Here is a 20969-nt window from a genome sequence, read left to right on the forward strand (position 1 = left end):
AAACAATATTATTAATTTTATACTTTTTAGCGAATTGAGTAATTTAGTTTAAAAAATTTATCAACAGTCAAACTTATTTTTTGTGCAAAACTTATTTTATGTGCCAATATTAATAAGAATTGACTGGTCAACAGTGCAGAAGCTTGACTGACACACCGCAATGAAACATTGCGGCAATTTCAACAGGCAAATGAATTAGCTTCAGCAAAATTTTTTCTGTGCTAAATTTAATTTTGTGAATTTTAAAATTCAGATTTTCACCTATAAATAGTCCTGCCTCATCTCATTTTTTTTCAACATTCTCTTCTCTATTTTCATTTTACATTTTCTCTTCAACATTATTTTCTCTATTTTCCGAAAAATGGTTTTCTACTATGATTTTGATAATAATAAGGTAATTATCGATGGTGTGGCTTACGACGGGCCCGAAGGAGAAGAAGACATGACAATAGCTCTCCGCCGTATTCAAATGGCGCTTGAGCGCAAGAAAAAAAAGGAAAATGAAGCCAAAGTGAAGGCGAAAAAGTCAAAGAAAAAGAAAGATGGCGATAAGGGTGATAAAGGCGGTTCTTCCAACACCGTTAAAGTTTGATCATTCTCGTCGCATAAAATGTTATTATGTATTTTTTTTGAAAAAATATTTGAATGTACTCCATTTATATTTGAATGAAATAAATTATTTAATATTTTATTTTTCTTGTACTTGTCCAATTTATTTTATCAATTTTAAATTTTAATAAACAAATATAATGCTAAAATTTGAAAATGTGAAAAACTAAAAAAATGAAAATTTATCGAATTTTCGTTATCTATAAAAAATATAAAACAACTTAGCCCCCAAAATGTTAAACATTTCTTGGTAACAAACTATATAAAAATAACCCGGCCACCTGCCGCATTTTATTTAAGAAATAATTTTTCTTAATTATTATAATCATTATATTTTAACATCCATATAGTTGGATCGTCAAAATTTGTATTTTATAACTTACATGTCAAGAAATATCATTTGACACAACTATTGTGCAAAATTTTCACAGAACTATGTAAAATAGTTGCATATTATAATTAAGTTACTCTTATAAACATTTATATTTTCAAAATAACATTTAACTTATTAAATGAAATATAATAAGTCTAGAAACTATTTTTTTAATTTTTTTTTGATTAATTTTCTAATTTTAAAGAAGATAACAAAAATAAACATCCCAACCGCAATGTTTCATTGCGGTGGACACTTCCACCCACAATGAAACATTGCGGGTGTACGTTGTACAATTTTTTTAAACTGCAAATATTTACAGTTGTTGGCTTGTGGGTTTGTATAGTGCCGCAATGTTTCATTGCGGCTACCGCATTGAAACATTATGGCCGTGCATTAAATTCACACAACTACCTTAATTTGTCTGTACCTTTCATCTTGTACTGCTGTTTTTACTGCTGCTTAACATTCTGCTCAAATTTATTCTTCTGAAAAAAAGGTTAGTATTCAAAATTCATGGCTTCTTATTTAATTGATTATTCAAGTTCATCTAGTGATCATAACGATTTTAATTATGTTACCCCCACACAAAAAAGAGGGTTTATCATAAAATCTTTAATGATGATGAAGTAATAGATGTTGATAGTATTGAAGATAAAGTTAATGATCCGGGGAAGCGAAAAACGCATAATGATGATGATGTTGGTCTCGGTTGGAAGAATCACGATGTTCACGGTGATTCCGATGATAGTAATGATTCTTTTATTGGCGATGATGATGATAAAATTAATGATGAAAATTTTATTGGAAATATGAATGATATAGTTCCTTGTGTTGGTATGATATTTGATTCGTTGGATGAAGCGAAAAGTTTTTATCGAGGTTATGGTAGAAGTATAGGGATCGAGATAATTATTCGAAGTAGTCATAAGCATTCAAGAAATGGTGGTATATTGTCACGTTTGTATATATGTCGAAAGGGTGGAAAATTGGGCCCAAAACCCTTGGAAGTTGAAGATAGGGCTAAAGGGAAACGACCTCGAAATGTTATTCCTCGAACTTGTTGTCGTGCTCGTATGTGTGTTGCTCACAAAGTAAGCTCAAACAAATGGGAAGTAACCAAGGTCAACCTAGAGCACAATCATGCTATGGTTACATCAGATAAGGTAAATTTCATGCAAAGATCACGCAACATAGATATGTTTACCCGATCTTTGATTGAGTTATTCAACAAATCGGGTATCGAGACCCCGAAAGTGATGAATTTACTTTGTGAGACGTGTGGTGGTATTGAAAAAATTGGTTTTTACGCTCAAGACGTACGAAATGTAATACGTGACATTCGAAGACGGGTTTTTGATTCCAGTGATGCGGAGTGTGGATTGGTTTTGTTACGAGACTTGCAAAAACAAAGTGATGACAATTTTTTCTACCGAGTGGATGTGGATGAGGAGAATCGGGTTAGGGGTTTGGTGTGGGTTGATCCTCGTTCGCTTAACGCGTACAAGAATTTTGGAGATGTGGTAACTTTCGACTCGACATATCGGACTAATAGGTATGACATGCCTTTTATTCCAATTACGGGAGTGAATCACCACTACCAAAATATTTTGTTTGGATTTGCACTTATAAGGGACGAGAAAGAGACTACTTATAGATGGGTTTTGAAGACTTGGTTGGAAGCGGTCGATAACAAGCCACCTATTACCATTATTACGGATCAAGACATCGCTTTAAGTAATGCCATTTCCGAGGTTATGTCCAACACCAATCATACATATTGTACGTGGCATATTAGTAGCAAGTTTCCCGAGAAACTATCTACTTTGTATACTCAATACTCGGAGTTCAAGAAGGATTTTAATGCATGTATCTACAAGTCATTGTCACCAACGGAATTTGAAGGTAGGTGGGAGGACTTGAAAGAGAAATATGATCTTGAAAATCACAATTGGCTAAATGATATGTATGCAATTAGACGGCAATGGATTTTTGCTTTCACGAAACAACATTTTGCCGCCGGTATGACTACCACCTCAAGGAGCGAGACTATGAATTCATTTTTTGATGAGTATGTGAAAGCGTCGACCGGTTTAAAAGAATTCATTGAGAATTCACAAAAAGCTTTGGAGTCACAATATTTATGGGAGGTTCAAGCCGATTTTGACACCGAGTACAAGGAAATGAGGCTATTCTCTAACTCGTCAATGGAGATACATGCCTCCAAGATATACACAAAAGAGATGTTTAAGCGATTTCAAAAAGAGCTTCAAAAAAGTCAATCTTTTGTTGTGAAAAGCATGAAAGGTTGTGGAGATTATCTTTCAAAGATGTATTTGGTAGAAAAGTCCACCTTGCCGGAGGTTAATAGAAGGAATTTTTTCTTGATGGTTTCCATCAACGGGAGTTATTCTTGTACATGTAAAAAATTTGAACATTTCGGGATGATTTGTAGACACATGATCTGTTACCTTAACAAGAAACAAAAGACTATGATACCGCCAGATCTTGTAACAATGAGGTGGACAATAAACAGAAACAAAGTTGCGGGATCTCTACCGTGTACCCCTCGGATGCTTGTTAATGTTGTAGAATCTCAAACGACAAGATATAGTGGATTGTGTAAAGCTTTCCAAGGTTTGTCCGTTGTTGGTAGTTGCTCCGTTCCGCGGTACAATTACTTGATGAGCGTGATCAAGAGAGAAAAGGAGTATGTGATTAAGTCTTTTCCGGGAGAAGAGAGAGAGAAAAAAATAAATGAGGACTATGAAAGTGATGATGAAGAAGATGATCCGTTATTAGATCCCCCAAGGTCACAAACAAAAGGACGTCCAAAAGCGGGTAGATTCAAAAGTGGTATCGAGACGTCAAGTTCAAATAAACAATTTCGAAAGTGCAGTTTTTGTGGGGCGAGGGAAGAAGGTCATGATAGAAGAAATTGTCCCTCGAGATTATTAGGAAAAAAAGGAAAAAATGATTGTAATTTCTTATCATGTACTTTGAAATATTAATAAATTTTAATTAAATATTTTCAATGTTGTTAATGTTAGTACTTGTTGTTATTACTAATAATCCCAAAAAAAGAAGTGACTCCAAAAAAAAAAATTGAAAAAAAATTTATTTTTGAAGATTTTTTTTTTCAAAATTGGGCAGAAACTTTTCTGTAAAACATTGCGGCACCCGCAATGAAACATTGCGAGGGTAAACTGGGTTTTACAGAATTTTGCAGATTGGTCACTGCACTTGCAAATGATTTATTTTTTATATAATACTTTTTCTGTTTTACAGAAAACTTTCTGCCCAATTTTGAAAAAAAAAATCTTCAAAAATAATTTTTTTTCAATTTTTTTTCTGGAGTCACTTCTTTTTTTGGGATTATTAATAATGGCAACAAGTACTAACATTAAAAACATTGAAAATATTTAATTAAAACTCATTAATATTTCAAAGTACATATTAACAAATTCCAATAATGCTAAACAAAAAAATGGGCATGACCTCTTTGTTTTTAAGTTAAACTTTACCTGTAAAATAAAAAAATCGACATGACCTATTTATTTTTAAGTCAACCAAAAACCTGTAAAATTTCAAACCAAACCAAACTAAACTTAAAAATGAATGGCCTTGACATGCCAACTACAAACAAACCAAATCAAACTAAACTTAAAAAAATGGCCTTGATATGCCAACTACAAACAAATCAACTAAAATAAATACATCTAACCAACCAAAATAAATACAACCAATCTAAATCAAATACAACCGACCAAAATATGTACAACTAACTAAAGTAACTACAAGTCACTAATCAAATAACAAACTAGTGTCCCGCCTCTCTTTGTCGAATGCCCCACTCAGAAATGTGTCTAGCAACCCCTTTTGATAACTCGTGCGCCATCCGATAGCGAAAAGTCTGTACATCAACTTTAGCGTTCCACACAGCTGATGGCAAAGAGATCCCGTTGAGCATAGCGTCCATGTACTTGGAGACATATACACCACAATCATTGCCACTATCTTGCTTGGGTCGAGCATCAAGACCATGAACCCCCATATATTTCAATGGAAATCGAGATGGATGCAAATAATTGAGCATACATGGGATCAACTTTTCCTGCAAAATTTTACACATATTTAGATAAAAATAACGGGAAATGAACCTAACAAGTCATTATTTCATATTAATCTATTTAAAACTACTGGTAGGGAATTAAAGAATGATATTTCACGGGAAATGAACCTAACAAGTCATTATTTCATTATTAATCTATTTATAACTACTGGTAGGGAATTAAAGAACGATATTTCACGGGAAATGAACCTAACAAGTCATTATGTCATATTAATCTATTTAAAACTAGTGGTAGGGAATTAAAGAATGATATAGTTACCATAATGTAATACTGGCAGGGGTGCGCGATGTTCCCTGTTGTGTCTTTGTCGTCCCTAAAAGGATCAACGTTTAGCACTCTCATTTTGTTGAGATTAACAACAAACAAGAACCAATGAGAGCTATCACATGTGGGGAAAAATGCAAAGTCACAAAACTGAAGAGGCAATCTACCCCCTGTTAGCATAATCTCTAAAGAACTTCTCCATTGACTTCTTGGCATCACCTTTTAGGGTACTCGGAGAAGCCTACAATTACAAGTCAAAAAATAGGTTAACATTTATACAACATAATTGATATCTGTTTATAGAAAAGCAGGTTGGACCATTGGTATTTGTTTATAGAGTACCTTCAAGTTATGACAATGCTCAAGTGCCATCGCCATGAAAAAGCTAGGAGCAATGAAATACCGCCTGGGCTTGAAACTTTCAGTTCTGGGAATTTTTTCCCATTTTTCCCAGAGTTTATCCTCTCTAAGTCTCAAGAGCTCACCATAGGCATTGAGAACATCATCCTCCACCCAATACTCTGGGCGCAAAGTTGTTACTGGCTATGTGTAAGAGGATAAGTAACGCCCCGCTCACTGTGATCACGCCAAATGTAATCAACCTCTAAACTCCAGAAATGCCGATACAACCACCTCACTTTCCAATTTTTTAGTGGCCTTGTCATATCACCACGCTGCTCAGGACCACCTCGTTTCGCCGCATCCTCCGCCAAATCTTCAATTGAGTCCATCTACAAAATAAACAAAAACACAATTAGCACATTTAGAACTAGTTAATCTAAGGCCATTTACTTTAAAAAAGAGTTAAGAGTTATTACATCAAACATGTCCCGTAGCTCACTAGGAACAGAAGACTCGCGCATGCCCAAATGTACAAATGGAGTGACAAGGGAGGAAGAGGCCTCTAAAGATTATGGAGTAATAGGCATTTGCAATCCATAAATTAAGTACACATTTAACACTTAGTTTAATCCATTTATAACTAGTTGTAGGGAATTAATCCATTTTAATCCCATTTAGTTGACATAGTAGGGAACAAATAATACCTTTAGTGGAATAGGTTGAAATGTCATAGATTTGTGGAACGGTATTGGAGTAGTATAATCAACCTGCAATTGGAAGCTGATACATAAACATATTTAACACACGAAGCTAAAATATTTTAGGAGCATAAAATGACAATATTTGTTAAAGATTTGTACCTGAGGGGGAATGTATACACTTGTGGGAGCATGGGTGGCCGGAACATTAGCAGGACACTGAACCTCAACCTGCAATTAGAAGCCGATACATAAACATATTCAACACACGAAGCTAAAATATTTTAGGTGCATAGAATGACAATATTTGTTAAATATTTGTACCTGAGGGGGAATGGATACATGTTAAATCTCTTTCTCAGCTTCAGTTACAACAGGTTCTCTAGCGGGAACCGGTTCCTCAGAATCCGATTCATCTCTCAATGTAATCCTCCTTCTCTTTTGAGGTGTTTGAGGAACATTCTTTGTTCTCTTTGGCTTGGAAGATGAAGATTTCACAGTAGGTGCTGAAGATGAAGGTTGAGCAGTCTGTGAAGTGGAGAGATAGGATTTGAGATATGTTCTGAGGGTAGGTTGAGTAGAATGAGAGGTAGGTACTAAGGTTGATGGATTTTGGGTGTTTGGAGTTGGTTGGACATCAGAGTAAATGGATCTATAAGTATCAGGATCAACATTTACTAGGATCTGTTTTACAGACTGAGGAATCTGTAATGGTCTAACCGCTTTTTTCTTAGTATCAGCATTTACCAGGTCATTAAAGTATCATTTTGCAACCTTAAAAGGTGGGGTTTGGGTGCTGACTAAATGAGGTTCATCAGTACAATAAGTGTAAATAAGTTGACAGAATCTAGCAAAATAAACAACATCTCGATCCTCTGTCATCCTATCCCCAATAAAACCAATTAAAGCAGTTGCAAAATCAAAATGAGTTTGATTGATAATTGCATACCCGATGTGCTGACTCATAATTGGAATAGCATCAAAATTCGAACATTTGTTCCCAAAAGCTTTGGTGATGCAATCAAAGAAGAAACTCCATTCTCTTATGATATTAGCCCGTTTCAACTGTCCAAGTTTCGTCAGACTCTTTTCATATCCCAATTCAGCCATTAACTCCCGAAGGGCTGAGTCCTCTGGAATTGAGAAAGTACAATCTTCTGGAAGATGTAAAGCCCTGCGTACTGTACCAGGAGTGACTACAAAGGATGAATCACCCACTTGGAAGATAATACTGGGAGTTCCACATTGACCACCATCATCAAAAAGTCCAGTCCTCCAAAACCTCAGAACTTGTTGGCTTGAAAAGAATTCAGGCTGTGTTAATGCATACCCAACCTCACTATGTGCAAGAAGATCTTGCACAAAGTGCAATTCAGATGGAGCTTCAGTATGATCAAGAACTACAGCATAGTTGTTGGGGACAAACTTAGCTCCATCAATGATTAAATCCTTTGGTGCCATATGAAAAAAAAATTGAGATTCAAGTATGCCTGTTAGGTGTTTGATATAATGTCTGTATGAAAAACCAACGTGAGAAATAAAGAGAAAGAGAGTAAAAGTAAGGAGAGAGATAAAATATGAAGAAAATAAAAGATTAAAGAAATCTTCTCTCTGTTGTACTTATACTCTGAACAAAAATGTTATCGTTGGACACCTGTCAGACATGCAGTAATAACGGACAGTTACTGGGCTCGAGAAAACAGGAATCATTACTTACCCATTTGCCTAGTTTCAAGGAAAAACCGTTCCATTTATCAAGAGAAACAGTTTTAATTCAAAATTTAAACCGTTATCACTGATTGAATTATTTTTCACTGCATCATTAGTATTCTGAAAATACATCACATGAAAATGACCAAGATAAATTAGATAAGTAAGTGCTGAAAATGAATCAGAACTTAATATAAAACAAAATTTATATGGTCATCAGAATATCAATCAGGATTTATCAACACAAGATAAAATAACTCAGAGACAAAATCTTGAAGTAAAAATAACTTTCATTAATATATCAAGACAATACATTTATGAAATGGAAATTTCATCAATACTTATACAAGATTTTCCCTAAGCTTCTAAACCAAACATCAACAGCCTTAGTCCTAGCTAAGAAGCCTGACAAAGCTGATGATGAAGAAAAACAGGAAGAAGACAAGATTAAATCATTTCTTCTTCTTCCTACTCTCGACAAACAAAATGGCGAGTTTGATGATTCGCTCTTGCTGGCGGAGAGCTTCCAGCCTTTCCTCCTCCAATCGCTCCAGATGGCGATGGTAGTCCATATAGAAGAACATGAGGTGTGTCAGTACCTCCTGTGGGACAGAGTCCCATATCTCCTCAGGAATGGCTGTGACATGCCATTCCTGCTGCCAATCGGCACAGCTTAGCTCCATATTGAAGTTTTGGTAGTTCAAAAACATGTTGTATCTGACCATTGTGTTTTTGAAAGAAGAAGTATGAAGATAAGTGTGTGAGAAGAATTTGATGGAAAGACTGATGTGAAGTGGCTGCTTATATAGGCAAGAGAATGCCAGGAGACGCAAAGAAATTGAATGCTGACAGGTAGAATTAATTCTACCTCGTCTCCCTAGACTTTGAAAAAGAATAACATTCATTGGAAAGAGGAAACATGGTTTAAAGTGCATAAGAAACAAGTAACATTGGACTGTTCAGGTACAAATACCATTAACCCTAACCATAGTGACTATTAATCTTCCACTTCAACATATTCAATTATTAACTGAGACTGTTATCAAATTTTATTCACAGATAAGTCAAGTAAAACATTAGACTGTAATATCAGAACTTAGAATTATATCAGAACTTAACAGTCATCAGAACATAATTTCTTAACTCGAAAAAGGAATGCCCATCTTAGTAAATCCTCATACAAGTTATGAGTTATAGACTTCAGAACTTAATCATTAGAACGTGTAACTAGAACTTGTCCTCAGAATTTGTGCAAAGTGGCACAGTGACTGTTTATCTAAAATAACATAGACCACCACAGTAATTTTCATCATTCATATGGAGTGATTAGTGTGTGCATTAAGCTAAATAACAGACAAAGAGTAAAGTCTGAGTCACTTCAGTACATCTTAGAAATAAGGCATAACTAAAATTTTGCTAAAGAGCTGTCATTGTCCTGAAACCTACTGATGAATGAGTTCATGCATGAGTCCACCTCAACTATTTTGTGCTAATTTTATGCATCTTTTGAAATTCTATTTTACAGTGGCTTCTCAGTGTAAGTGAGTCACGACTGTTTATCAGAATTTATGCTATTATCAGAGTATTTCTCCAGTAATCATAGAGTGTGAAAAGTCACCAAGAAAATATTTTGCTTTTCTAATGCATATTTACTTAATACCAGCAATGCACTTGGGTCGTCCCTTCCACATTTTTACTCTAGATCTCAAAGGAGTACCTGATTTTATTCTTTGATCTTTTTGCTTTTTCTTTTGATAAGTGAGGTTTATCAGCACTTAGTACATTCAGCAGTTTTACTAGTATCAGAACTTAACAGATGAGTAGCATTATTCTAATTTGTGACTTAGTAATAAGATATACAAAATAAACTTAACTAAGCTCAATTATCAGAATTTGCTAGTGTCATAAGATTTCTACTGAAATAATTACTTCTTACATGGAATCATTTGTTTATTGAAGACTACTAGGTCAGTATCTAGCACAGTTATCCTCATAGGATTGAATAGGTACTTGAACAGACATATCACTTATCAGAGTTTAGAAACATATATCAGACAACAGTTAGTACTTAAAGACATTTATCAATTAAGCACAGAATACACAATGAGATTAATTCTGTAAATACTGAGCATAAAGTCTGATAACACAGAACAAGACTAAGCAGATTTAGAGAAAGAACCTGAAACCATTCCAAGTTCATTTACCAATCTTGTAAAAGTAGCTTCACACAGTGGTTTTGTGAAGATATCTGCTAGTTGTTGATCTGTGGGAACAAAATGCAATTCCACTGTACCTTCATCCACATGTTCCCTGATGAAGTGGTACCTGATGCTGATGTGCTTTGTCATAGAGTGTTGAACTGGATTACCTATCATAGCAATAGCACTTTGATTATCACAGTAAATAGGGATTTTGAAATATGTTAACCCATAATCCAGTAACTGATTCTTCATCGAAAGAATCTGTGCATAACAGCTTCCTGCAGCAATATACTCTGCTTCTACAGTTGATGTGGAAATTGACTTTTGTTTCTTGCTGTACCAAGAAACCAATCTGCCTCCAAGAAATTGACAGCTTCCACTTGTGCTTTTCCTGTCAATTTTGCAACCTGCAAAATCTGCATCTGAGTAACCTATTAGTTTAAAATCTGATTCTCTAGGATACCATAATCCCAGAGCAGCTGTTCCTTTAAGATACTTAAAGATTCTTTTTACAGCTGTTAAGTGAGGTTCTCTTGGATCTGCTTGAAATCTTGCACAAAGACAGGTAGCATACATGATATCAGGTCTACTAGCAGTTAGATAGAGTAGAGAGCCAATCATACCTCTGTAGTCAGTAATATCTACTGATTTACCGGTATCCTTATCCAGTTTTATTGCAGTGGCCATTGGAGTGGATGCACTTGAACAATCTTGCATTCTAAATTCCTTCAGCAAGTTTTTGGTGTACTTGGTTTGACAAATAAAAGTGCCTTCCTCATTTTGCTTGACTTGAAGGCCAAGAAAATAGCTAAGTTCCCCCATCATACTCATCTGATATCTTGACTATATTAGTTTGGCAAACTTTTTACAAGTCATTTGTAGATCCAAAAATGATATCATCAACATAAATCTGGACCAGAAGTAAGTCCTTTCCATGGTTGAGGTAGAACAGTGTTTTATCTATTGTCCCTCTGTTGAATCCACTTTCCAGAAGAAACTGAGCTAAAGTCTCATACCATGCTCTAGGAGCTTGCTTAAGTCCATAAAGTGCTTTATCAAGCCTGTAGACATAATCTGGATGTTTGGTATCTACAAAACCTGGAGGTTGTTCAACATATACCTCCTCCTCCAATTCTTCATTGAGAAAAGCACTTTTCACATCCATTTGAAAGACAGTAAACTTTTTGTGAGCAGCATAAGCCAAGAATATCCTTATGGCTTCTAACCTAGCAACTGGTGCAAATGTTTCATCATAATCAATTCCCTCCTGTTGAGAATATCCTTTTGCAACCAGCCTTGCCTTATTCCTTGTAATTATGCCATCACTGTCAGTTTTGTTTCTGAATACCCACTTTGTACCAACAAAAGATCTATTCTTTGGTCTTGGCACTAGGGTCCAGACTTTGTTTCTTTCAAATTCATTCAACTCTTCCTGCATTGCTTGCACCCAATCAGCATCTTGAAGAGCTTCTTCCACTTTCTTTGGCTCAGTCTGAGAGAGAAAAGAATTGTAAAGACATTTATTTGAAGTACCTGTTCTAGTTCTGACACCTGCATCAGGATTTCCAATTATCAAATCAGGTGTATGTGATTTTATCCACTTCCTTGCAGATGGAAGGTTTTCTCTAGAACTGGATGCTCCCCCATGATCCATGCTATCTTCATTTTCATTTTCTGATGCTCCCCCTGAAACTATGCTCTCTGAGTTGGAGTCTTCAGTATTTAAATTTTCAGCACTATCAGAACTTGGCTTATCAGAACTTGACGAATCAGAATTTGAAGAGCCAGATGTATGTTCTGATGTTTCTTGAGCTGTGGTAGGATCTTGAGTATGCTCCCCCGGCATCGGTGCATCTTCCCTTGGCGTAGCCACCACAGTTTCAATAACAACAGAGTTTATTCCATCAGAGTTTACAGTATCAGGACTTAGACTTTCAGGATTTTCAGTATCAGAATTTGAGTCTTCATTTTCAAATCTCAGCTGATCATGGTCAATGAAATCTTCAAGACCAGTAATCTTCTTATCATCAAAAGAGACATTGATAGATTCCATGACTACTTTTATTCTCAAATTATAGACTCTGAAGGCTTTTGTGGAAAGTGGATATCCAACAAAGATTCCTTCATCAGCTTTTAGATCAAACTTTGATAGCTGTTCAGTATGAGTCTTGAGAACAAAACACTTGCATCCAAATACATGAAAGTATTTCAGATTTGGATTCTTTTTCTTCACCATCTCATATGGTGTTTTTCCATGCTTGTTAATGAGTGTTGCATTTTGAGTAAAACAAGCAGTCTGCACAGCTTCAGCCCAGAAATAGGTTGGAAGCTTTGCTTCTTCAAGCATTGTACGTGCAGCTTCAATGAGAGTTCTATTCTTCCTTTCAACAACTCCATTTTGCTGTGGAGTTCCAGGAGCAGAAAATTCCTGCTTTATTCCATGGCTTTTGCAGAACTCTTCCATTATCAAATTCTTGAACTCAGTGCCATTATCACTCCTTAAAACTTTCACAGAATCTTTGACCATTTTATCCAAATGTTTGACATGATCAATCAAGATTGATGCAGTTTCACTTTTTGTATGCAAGAAATACACCCATGTGTATCTGGTGAACTCATCCACTATGACCAACGCATACTTCTTCTTTGCAATAGACATGACATTTACTGGACCAAATAGATCAACATGTAGTAGATGATAAGGCTCAAGAATTGATGATTCAGTCTTGCTCTTGAATGAAGATTTTCTTTGTTTGGCTTTCTGACATGAATCACAAAGACCATCAGGAGCAAATACTGTGTTTGGCAATCCTCTCACAAGATCTTTCTTGACCAGTTCATTTATATTGTTGAAATTTAAATGAGAGAGTTTCTTATGCCAATTTCAGCTTTCTTCAATTGATGCTCTACTCATCAGACAGATTGCAGAACCATCAGTACTTGTTGAAAGCTTAGCTTCATAAATGTTACCACGCCTGTATCCTTTCAAAACAACTTTGCCTTTAGATTTACTCACAATTTCACAGTGTTCTTCAAAGAAATCAACATGATAACCTCTGTCACAGATTTGACTTATACTCAGTAGGTTGTGTTTAAGTCCTGAGACCAGAGCTACTTGTTTAATTATGACATTTCCAAGATTGATATTGCCATATCCCAATGTTTTTCCAATGTTGCCATCTCCATAAGAAACACTTGGGCCAGCTTTCTCCACAAAGTCTGATAGCAGGGCCTTATTTCCAGTCATATGTCCTGAACATCCACTGTCCAGAACTAGAATATTTTTCCTGTTGCCCTGCAATCACAAAGACCACTAATTATTAGTTTTAAGGACCCAGACTTGCTTGGATCCTTTGGCCTTATTAAGTTTGTTAACATTTGTAGCGGATTTAGCATCAGAGTTTATGTTAACATTTTTCTTTTCAGAACTTACACTATCAGACTTTGAATCAGAATTTACACTAGAAGGAACAATGGAAACTTTCTTCAAATAAGGTTTTATTTGATAATAATCATAGTACAAGCTATGATATTCCTTACAAGTATAAATGGAATGCCATAAACTACCACAATGAAAACAAGGATTTTGTGGTTTGTATCTAACAGACTGACTCTTAACTCCTGACTTTGAAGGTAAGGAGTTAATATTCTTATTCTTCCTGCAAAAAGAAGCCAGATGGTTAGAACTTCCACAGTTATGACATGTTTTCCTAGAAGCATCAGGAACAGGTTTATAATTATTGCTTTTATTCACACCTTCCTTTCCATCCCTATTTTTCCTAGGTGATTTTACCTTTTTTGCATTCTTAACATCTTTCAGCTTATGCTTAAGCTGCTTCTTTGTCATTAAGCCTATGTTCACTTCAGCTGTCTTTTCCTGTTTTAGTTTGTCAGAAGTTAATTTCTTTGTAACTTCTGATTTTTCATTTTCAGACTTTACAGTTACAAACTTAACAGGTTTTAACTTTGGCTTTTGCTTATCAACATACTTAATTTCTTCAGTTCCTTTATCATTCTTATCTTCTCCATAACCTAAGCTCTCTTTTCAGTTTCCACTACTTAGCAAATTTTGAGTTGTTTTGCCAGAGTTAGTCCAAGTCCTGATAATCTCTCTTTCCTTTTCTAACTCAGTTTTTAGAGATTCATTTATTTTTAGCACTTCATTCCTAACATAAAAAGCATCATCTCTATCCTTCTGAGTTTGATGGAACATGACTAACTCTTTTTCTAAGAAATCATTTCTTTTCTTAAATGCAAGATTTTCAGAAGTTAATCTTTCACATGTTAATGTTTGATCTCTATAACTAACAAACATGGTTTTAAGATATCTTCTCAACTCATTAATATCATCAGTATGAAAAGCATAAGTAGTCTGAGGTACCTTTGTTTCAGCAGCTTCAGAACTGCTCTCAGCACTTTCTTTATCAATATTTGCCATCAATGCATAGTTTTCCTCACTTTCAGAGTCTGAGGTGTCTGTCCAGCTTTTCTGCTTTGTGACAAGAGCCTTGCCTTTGTCACCCTTTACCTTCTTGCAATCAGGAGATATGTGGCCTTTCTCACCACAGTTATAGCATTTAACATTGGTGTAATCTCCTCTGTCAGACTTTCCTCCTCTGCCTTCAGATCTTCTGAAATTCTTCTTATCAGAACTTATGCCTTTCCTGGAAAACTTCTTTCCCTTCCTGAACTTCCTGTATGCAATCTTTGTGATTCCTTTCACCATAAGAGCACACAGCTTCATCATCTCCTCATCAGCATCAGTCTCAGGCAAGCTTTCAGAATCTGAGTCATCATCACTCTCAGAACTTGATGACTCAGTATCAGACTTTGTGAAAAGAGCTTTACCCTTGTCTTTCTTTGAGGAAGCTGCTTTGGGGAATTCTTCTTTAGCCTTAAGAGCAATTGTCCTTGACTTTCCTCCTTTCCTCTTGCTTTTTTGTTCCATCTCCAGCTCATGAGTCTTGAGCATTCCATAGATTTCGTCAAGAGTTGTTTCATCAAGATTGTAGTTGTCTCTTATTGTCGTTGCCTTCAAATCCCAGCATTCAGGAAGAGCTAACAGGAACTTAAGGTTTGAATGTTCAAGATAATACTCTTTATTAACCAATGACAAATCATTCAAAAGTTTGACAAATCTATCATATAAATCATTCAATGACTCATTAGTCTTTGAGTCAAAGTGTTCATACTCTTGAGTGAGTATTGTCTTTCTGTTCTTCTTAATTGTGTCAGTTCCCTGACACCTTGTTTCCAGAGCATCCCATATCTCCTTAGCAGTCTTGCAGTTGATTACCCTGTTTGACATTACATTATCAATGGCACTATGCAGTAAGTGTCGTACCTTAGCATCCTTAGCAATTGATGCTATGTCTTCAGCAGTATAATCACTCTTCTCCTTTGGTACGGTCTTTGCTGCTTCACCTGCAACTGCAACAGCGAGTTTGGTTGGTTTGTGAGGGCCTTCCTTGATTCTATCAAGGTATTCTGGATCTGTTGCTTCCAGGAACATGGTCATCCTTACCTTCCATATGGGATATTCAGATGGTCTCAGTATGGGAACTCTGATGGTCTCATACCGACTCTGAATTTGTGTCTTTGGTGGTTCCTCAGTTTTGGTAGGCTTAGTTGGAGTTTCTGTGTCCGACATGATTGTGTTTGGATCTTTAACTGTATGTATGTTAACAGATAGGCTCTGATACCAATTGTTAGGTCACACACACACTGTAGAGGGGGTGAATACAGTGTATAGTACACTCAAATTGAACTTTAAGAACTTAAGTAACAGAAAACAAACTTTATTGAAACAATAAACTCTGTTACAGTATGGAACTGTTACCTCTCAGTGATGAACAAATATCACGAGAGCTGCTAGGGTTACAATGAATAATCTTCTCTAATAATGATAAGACTTATAGTGTAAACCCTATGTCTGTGTTTATATACTACACAGTTACAAGATAATCGCTAATTGATATGGAATATAATTCTGCTTCCTAAAATATATCAATCAAATATCTTTTCTTCCAAGTATTCCATTCTTTACAGAATTCCTTCTTCATGCATATCTCTTCTTATGTTTATCTTGATCTTCTTTCCTTTAATCAGCTACTGTCCTTATCTGATCGTCCTTCAGCACTTAAGTTCTGATATCTATCTTCTGATGATTATCTCCTGATAACATAAGTCCTGACTTCCAGTATAAGTACTGATCAACAGTTAAGTACTGATTTATCCTGTTCAAGTAAGATCTGAAAGCTAAACATAAAACATATTAGCCATGACATTATCAAATATATCTAACAATTCCATTATTTTATTATTCAAAATAATTAAAGGTATGCCAACCATGTATGAACAAGCCACTCTAGTCAATGTAAAGTACGACCTCGTGTTAGAGATACCCTGAACGGAAGTGGATTGCAATGCGAATAAAATTTTAGTGCTATGTAGCAAAATCAGTCGGTTTCTCTATTTCTCTCTCCATCTCTCTTTCTTTCTCTTCTCTTGTTGTGTATATGTTGTGTACTTGATGATTTCATGAACAAAACACCTTGGTAGATTTTACTTAGTGAAAATGTAGAACTTGACGGATAAGGATTATAGTCCCGACGGATAACTCATTTTAGTCCCGATGGATGATGACTTATTATCCATCGAGTGAGTAGCTTATGTAACAATAAGTCTGTAGCACATTTATGCATACACATTGTTTAGAATCTGTAGTAGTACTTAAGTCATGTTGACTTTAACTAGATATGCAGAATAGGTTGATTTTGTACATAGATGATGTCTTGTAATTCTGCATAAATGAAATGGAGTCAAGTGCCTGATTGCTACCCAACGGATAAACAACAATGAATTCGACGGATGATCAACAACCCGACGGATGATCAATAACTCGACGGATGATCATAAACCCGACGGATAAAGAATTCAAATATCTGTTGACAGTGACAACACAGTCACATGCGTCGAGTGTATGCAAATGGAATGTGGTAGCCTATTCAACTCGGTTTTCGAGAACAAAGAAGCATTGCCATTTCCATGCTATTATGAAGATATTCAAAGATGCTGGAATAGAGTAATGAAGTAGCATTGTATTAGACTTGATAGTTTTTATTTTATTATCCTGTCTTATTACTTTATAATCTTGGTGATATATAAACCAAGAAGCAACAATAGAATAGTAACTAAGGAACTAAGCAACCAAGAGAGAAACATTTGTAAGCTGTATTCTTAGCATTTCTCTCGTTCTTAGTTGTTATCATTTTGTAAGCAGCTGTGAGCTTTTTGCACACAGAGTTCTCTCGATATATATTATATATCTCTGGTGGAATCATTCAAATCCACCAGAAAGTTTTTAAAGACTCTTGTTTTTAATTACTTGTGTTTTGATTCATTTCAAGTAACTATTCCGCATTCTGCTAATCAATTCACATTTATATATATATTTGAGTGCTAATCAATTCACACTTATATATATATTTGAGTTAGAACATTTTTATTAAAGAAAAAGTTTCAAGAATTTCATTCAACCCCCCTTCTGTAATTCTTGTTACATTGTTAAGGGACTAACATCTCTTTATCTCCCTATCTTTCTTTCTCTCTATCAGTGAAACTGATTATACTGAAAAGTTGGTCAAATTCTAAAAGGAAGAAATAGAAGTGTGAAGTGCGGCACTCATGAAATTATGTCATACAAGGAATGTAGGGTGCTAATTGATATTTCAGAGAAGTGATGTTATTAGGAATTGAAAAGTTGGCAAGAAGATCCTTAGTGATTTCTTCTGCTGATTCCGAAGACGAAATCCTTATATGGGGGGTAGATTGTGATATCCCGTAATTTTAGGAATTAATATTATTAATATCTTGATGATTTTATGTGATTGTCTAAAATTGGGAGAGAATAAAGTTGTGGATATTTTATTCCTCTCTAATGAATTCGTGTTTTTAAATGATTAATGTGTTAATTGATAATTGTAGTATCGATCCCTGTCATTATTGTGAGAGTATTTAATTACTTATACTATTTTCAAAAAAAAACATATTCGATTTTATCTAGATTCTTCCTAGTAGCGGGTGAATTGTGAAAATATTCAAAAATAGTATATAATGACTATTTTGGTACATGTTAAGTGAAAAATATTATATGAGTTATTTGAATTTTATGATATTTATGTGAATTAGTGAGTAAATATTTAAAAATAAATTATTCCGATTTGGCGAGTCAGTATAAGGTTTGAAGTGTGATCAGTGATTATACAAAAGGAATTGTAAATAAAGGATTAAATATAAAATTGGTGAGTATGAGATTTTATTATTTGAGAGATGTGATTATGTGTTATTTGATTCATAAATGAGTGACTTTGTGGTCAAAATATTTATATATATATATATTAATGATTTATTGTGTGAAAAATGAGGTTTAATGGATTTTTAAATATTTTTATTAAATCATCGGTATATGATTGAATCATGAAACTTATTTTATTACCTCTAAAATACCCTTAGAGATATTTTAAAAATGATAGTTGGATTTATTTTGAGGTGGGAGTATTTTAAAATGATTTAATGAGCTTTATTTCTATTTTTGTGCATTATCTTGTAAAATTCGTACCGTACGCTCAAAACTTATTTTAAAAATATGGGAAGAAAGGTAATTTTATATTCTATATTTTAAAAATAAAATTTGAATAATTATGAAATATTTCGGAGAAGGTTTATATTTTTCAAGTTCATTTTCAGGATTTTCAGTATTTAAATCATATAATTAAAAATTCAGTTTTTAATTGCCAAAGGACAAACATGCCCTTGTGCTTTATAATCAAAAACCAGCAGACCCTGTTGTTTTTGATTTTTACGATCAATCTCTCGGATCCTCCTTGTCTCTCTCGGCTTCTCTCTCTTCTCTCTTGCGCTAGAAAACAATCACCATCAAATCTTGCTACTTTCTTCGATTTTAGGTTCGATTTGTGTCTCTCTCTTCTCCCCGAGGCGTGTTCTCTGTTTGATTGCGTATATATGTGTGTTTTCATCTGCTGCGTGTATATACATATATGTGTATACTGGTTTGTATATATGTGCTTGGTTGATATTTGAATTTGTTTTACAATTACTATGTTAACTTGTAGTATAATTAGATGGGTTATGTACTTGTATTAACAACAGTATATGATCGGATATTAAATCTTTTGAATTAAGAATATGTGTACGAGTGTGATGATTGTGTATATATTTTTAGAATGGTATTTTAAGAGTGTAGGTAGCAGATTAAATATTTAGAATTGTACAAAATCAAGGTGAAATTTCAGATTCCTGTTGGTCTATTTTTGTAGCACAGTTTTGGGCTCATTGAATCAAATTATATGATTAATATTTCTGTAATAATGTGCTCCTTGAACTCTAGATCAAGTACGAAAAAGAATTTCAAAGTTTCATTTAACAAGCTAAAAGATATATATGTTTTAGTGCAAGATGCGCAGAAAATTCTGGGCGAGTTGTGTCGTATTAGAGGCCCTGTTTTGCTACCTTAAACTCGAGTTTTGCTTCTTATATTTTTACTGGAGTTATATGTTAGGATCTGGAATATGTCATTAAAAGTTTATACAAACAGACCAATTTTTCTATTTATTAAAAATCTTAGCGTGGGGCTAGTTCTACGGGACAAATTCAGATTCCTGACTTGCAGACCATGTTTTACTACCTTAAACATGGAATTTGCTTTTAAAATTTTTATAGTAGATTTGAATAATATTTAGGAGTGTCTCATAAAAGTTTCATATAGAAACAAAATAAAAATTTATTTTATTAAAAATCATGAAGCGAGGATTGTTTGAACTATTTGTTCTGGTTTTCTTTCGTTATTAGTGCATAATATGAGTTTATATTTGGTTGATTGTATATAATTTATAGATAATGATTAAACGAGGATTGAAAAAATTTAAGTTTTGGTTAGATTAGATGTATACATATAATTTGACTTTTCGAATATTTTCTATCCATATATACTGAAAATTTCTATTCGTTATGAGTATAAAGATGCAGTATGATTTAGTGAAATATAATGGTGTTTTAATTGATGTTGGATTAGTATTTGCTGAGTACTGAGTTTGGATTAAGGCTTTAGAAATGGCAATCATGTTTATGTATGCTTGGGTTTTCAATAAAGTCATAAGTGCTAAATGTCTGCTAGTTGAACTACTACGTAAGCCAATGTGTTTTGCTTTAATATTATATAGTGACTTACTTTGGTATTGCTTTTAGAATGTGGCAAGTGGTCGTAAAGTTTATAGTAGTATTATACTACTATAATTTAGTATTGTGATAGCAACGATGTGTTTTATGGAAATACATGTTAGTATATGCCTATTTGAGATTGAGTTTCGTTGCTAATTATTAGAGTGTGATTTGAATATATGTATAGTTACTAGTCTATGTGATATATGTGCAAGGTGATTTATTTAAGTGTTTACTCAAGTTGAATTGGTTATGCTAAATTATATAAATGTAAGTTTAAATATTATAAATTATTAAGTATACTTAATTGTTTAGGTGCCGCAAGTCCGGGTGGGTAATTTTCCTTAATTATTTAGGTGCCGCAAGTCTGGGCGGGTAATTTTCCTTAATTGTTTAGGTG

The 20969-nt window shown here is 34.4% G+C and overlaps 1 protein-coding gene across 1 annotated transcript; it reads left to right on the plus strand.

Moving 5' to 3' along the window:
• The first annotated feature begins 361 nt into the window (after window positions 1–361).
• Window positions 362–4187, plus strand: LOC141719708 (protein FAR1-RELATED SEQUENCE 5-like). The gene is made up of 4 exons (XM_074522080.1): window positions 362–566; window positions 1305–1430; window positions 1613–3653; window positions 4136–4187. The coding sequence occupies exons 1-4, from the start codon at window positions 362–364 to the stop codon at window positions 4185–4187; spliced, it is 2424 nt and encodes an 807-aa protein (XP_074378181.1).
• Window positions 4188–20969: the final 16782 nt, after the last annotated feature.

Source organism: Apium graveolens, chromosome 4, assembly GCF_009905375.1.
Source record: "Apium graveolens cultivar Ventura chromosome 4, ASM990537v1, whole genome shotgun sequence".
Lineage (NCBI taxonomy): Eukaryota > Viridiplantae > Streptophyta > Magnoliopsida > Apiales > Apiaceae > Apium > Apium graveolens.

Bases quoted from the DNA above. Each gene is read 5' to 3' on its own strand.
- LOC141719708 (XM_074522080.1), top strand. From the start codon at position 362: ATGGTTTTCTACTATGATTTTGATAATAATAAGGTAATTATCGATGGT. The intron at 1,431-1,612 runs GTTTTTACTGCT...ATGATGATGAAG, and splicing joins ACCTTTCATCTTGTACTGCT to TAATAGATGTTGATAGTATT. The intron at 3,654-4,135 runs GTACAATTACTT...AAAATTGGGCAG, and splicing joins GGTAGTTGCTCCGTTCCGCG to AAACTTTTCTGTAAAACATT.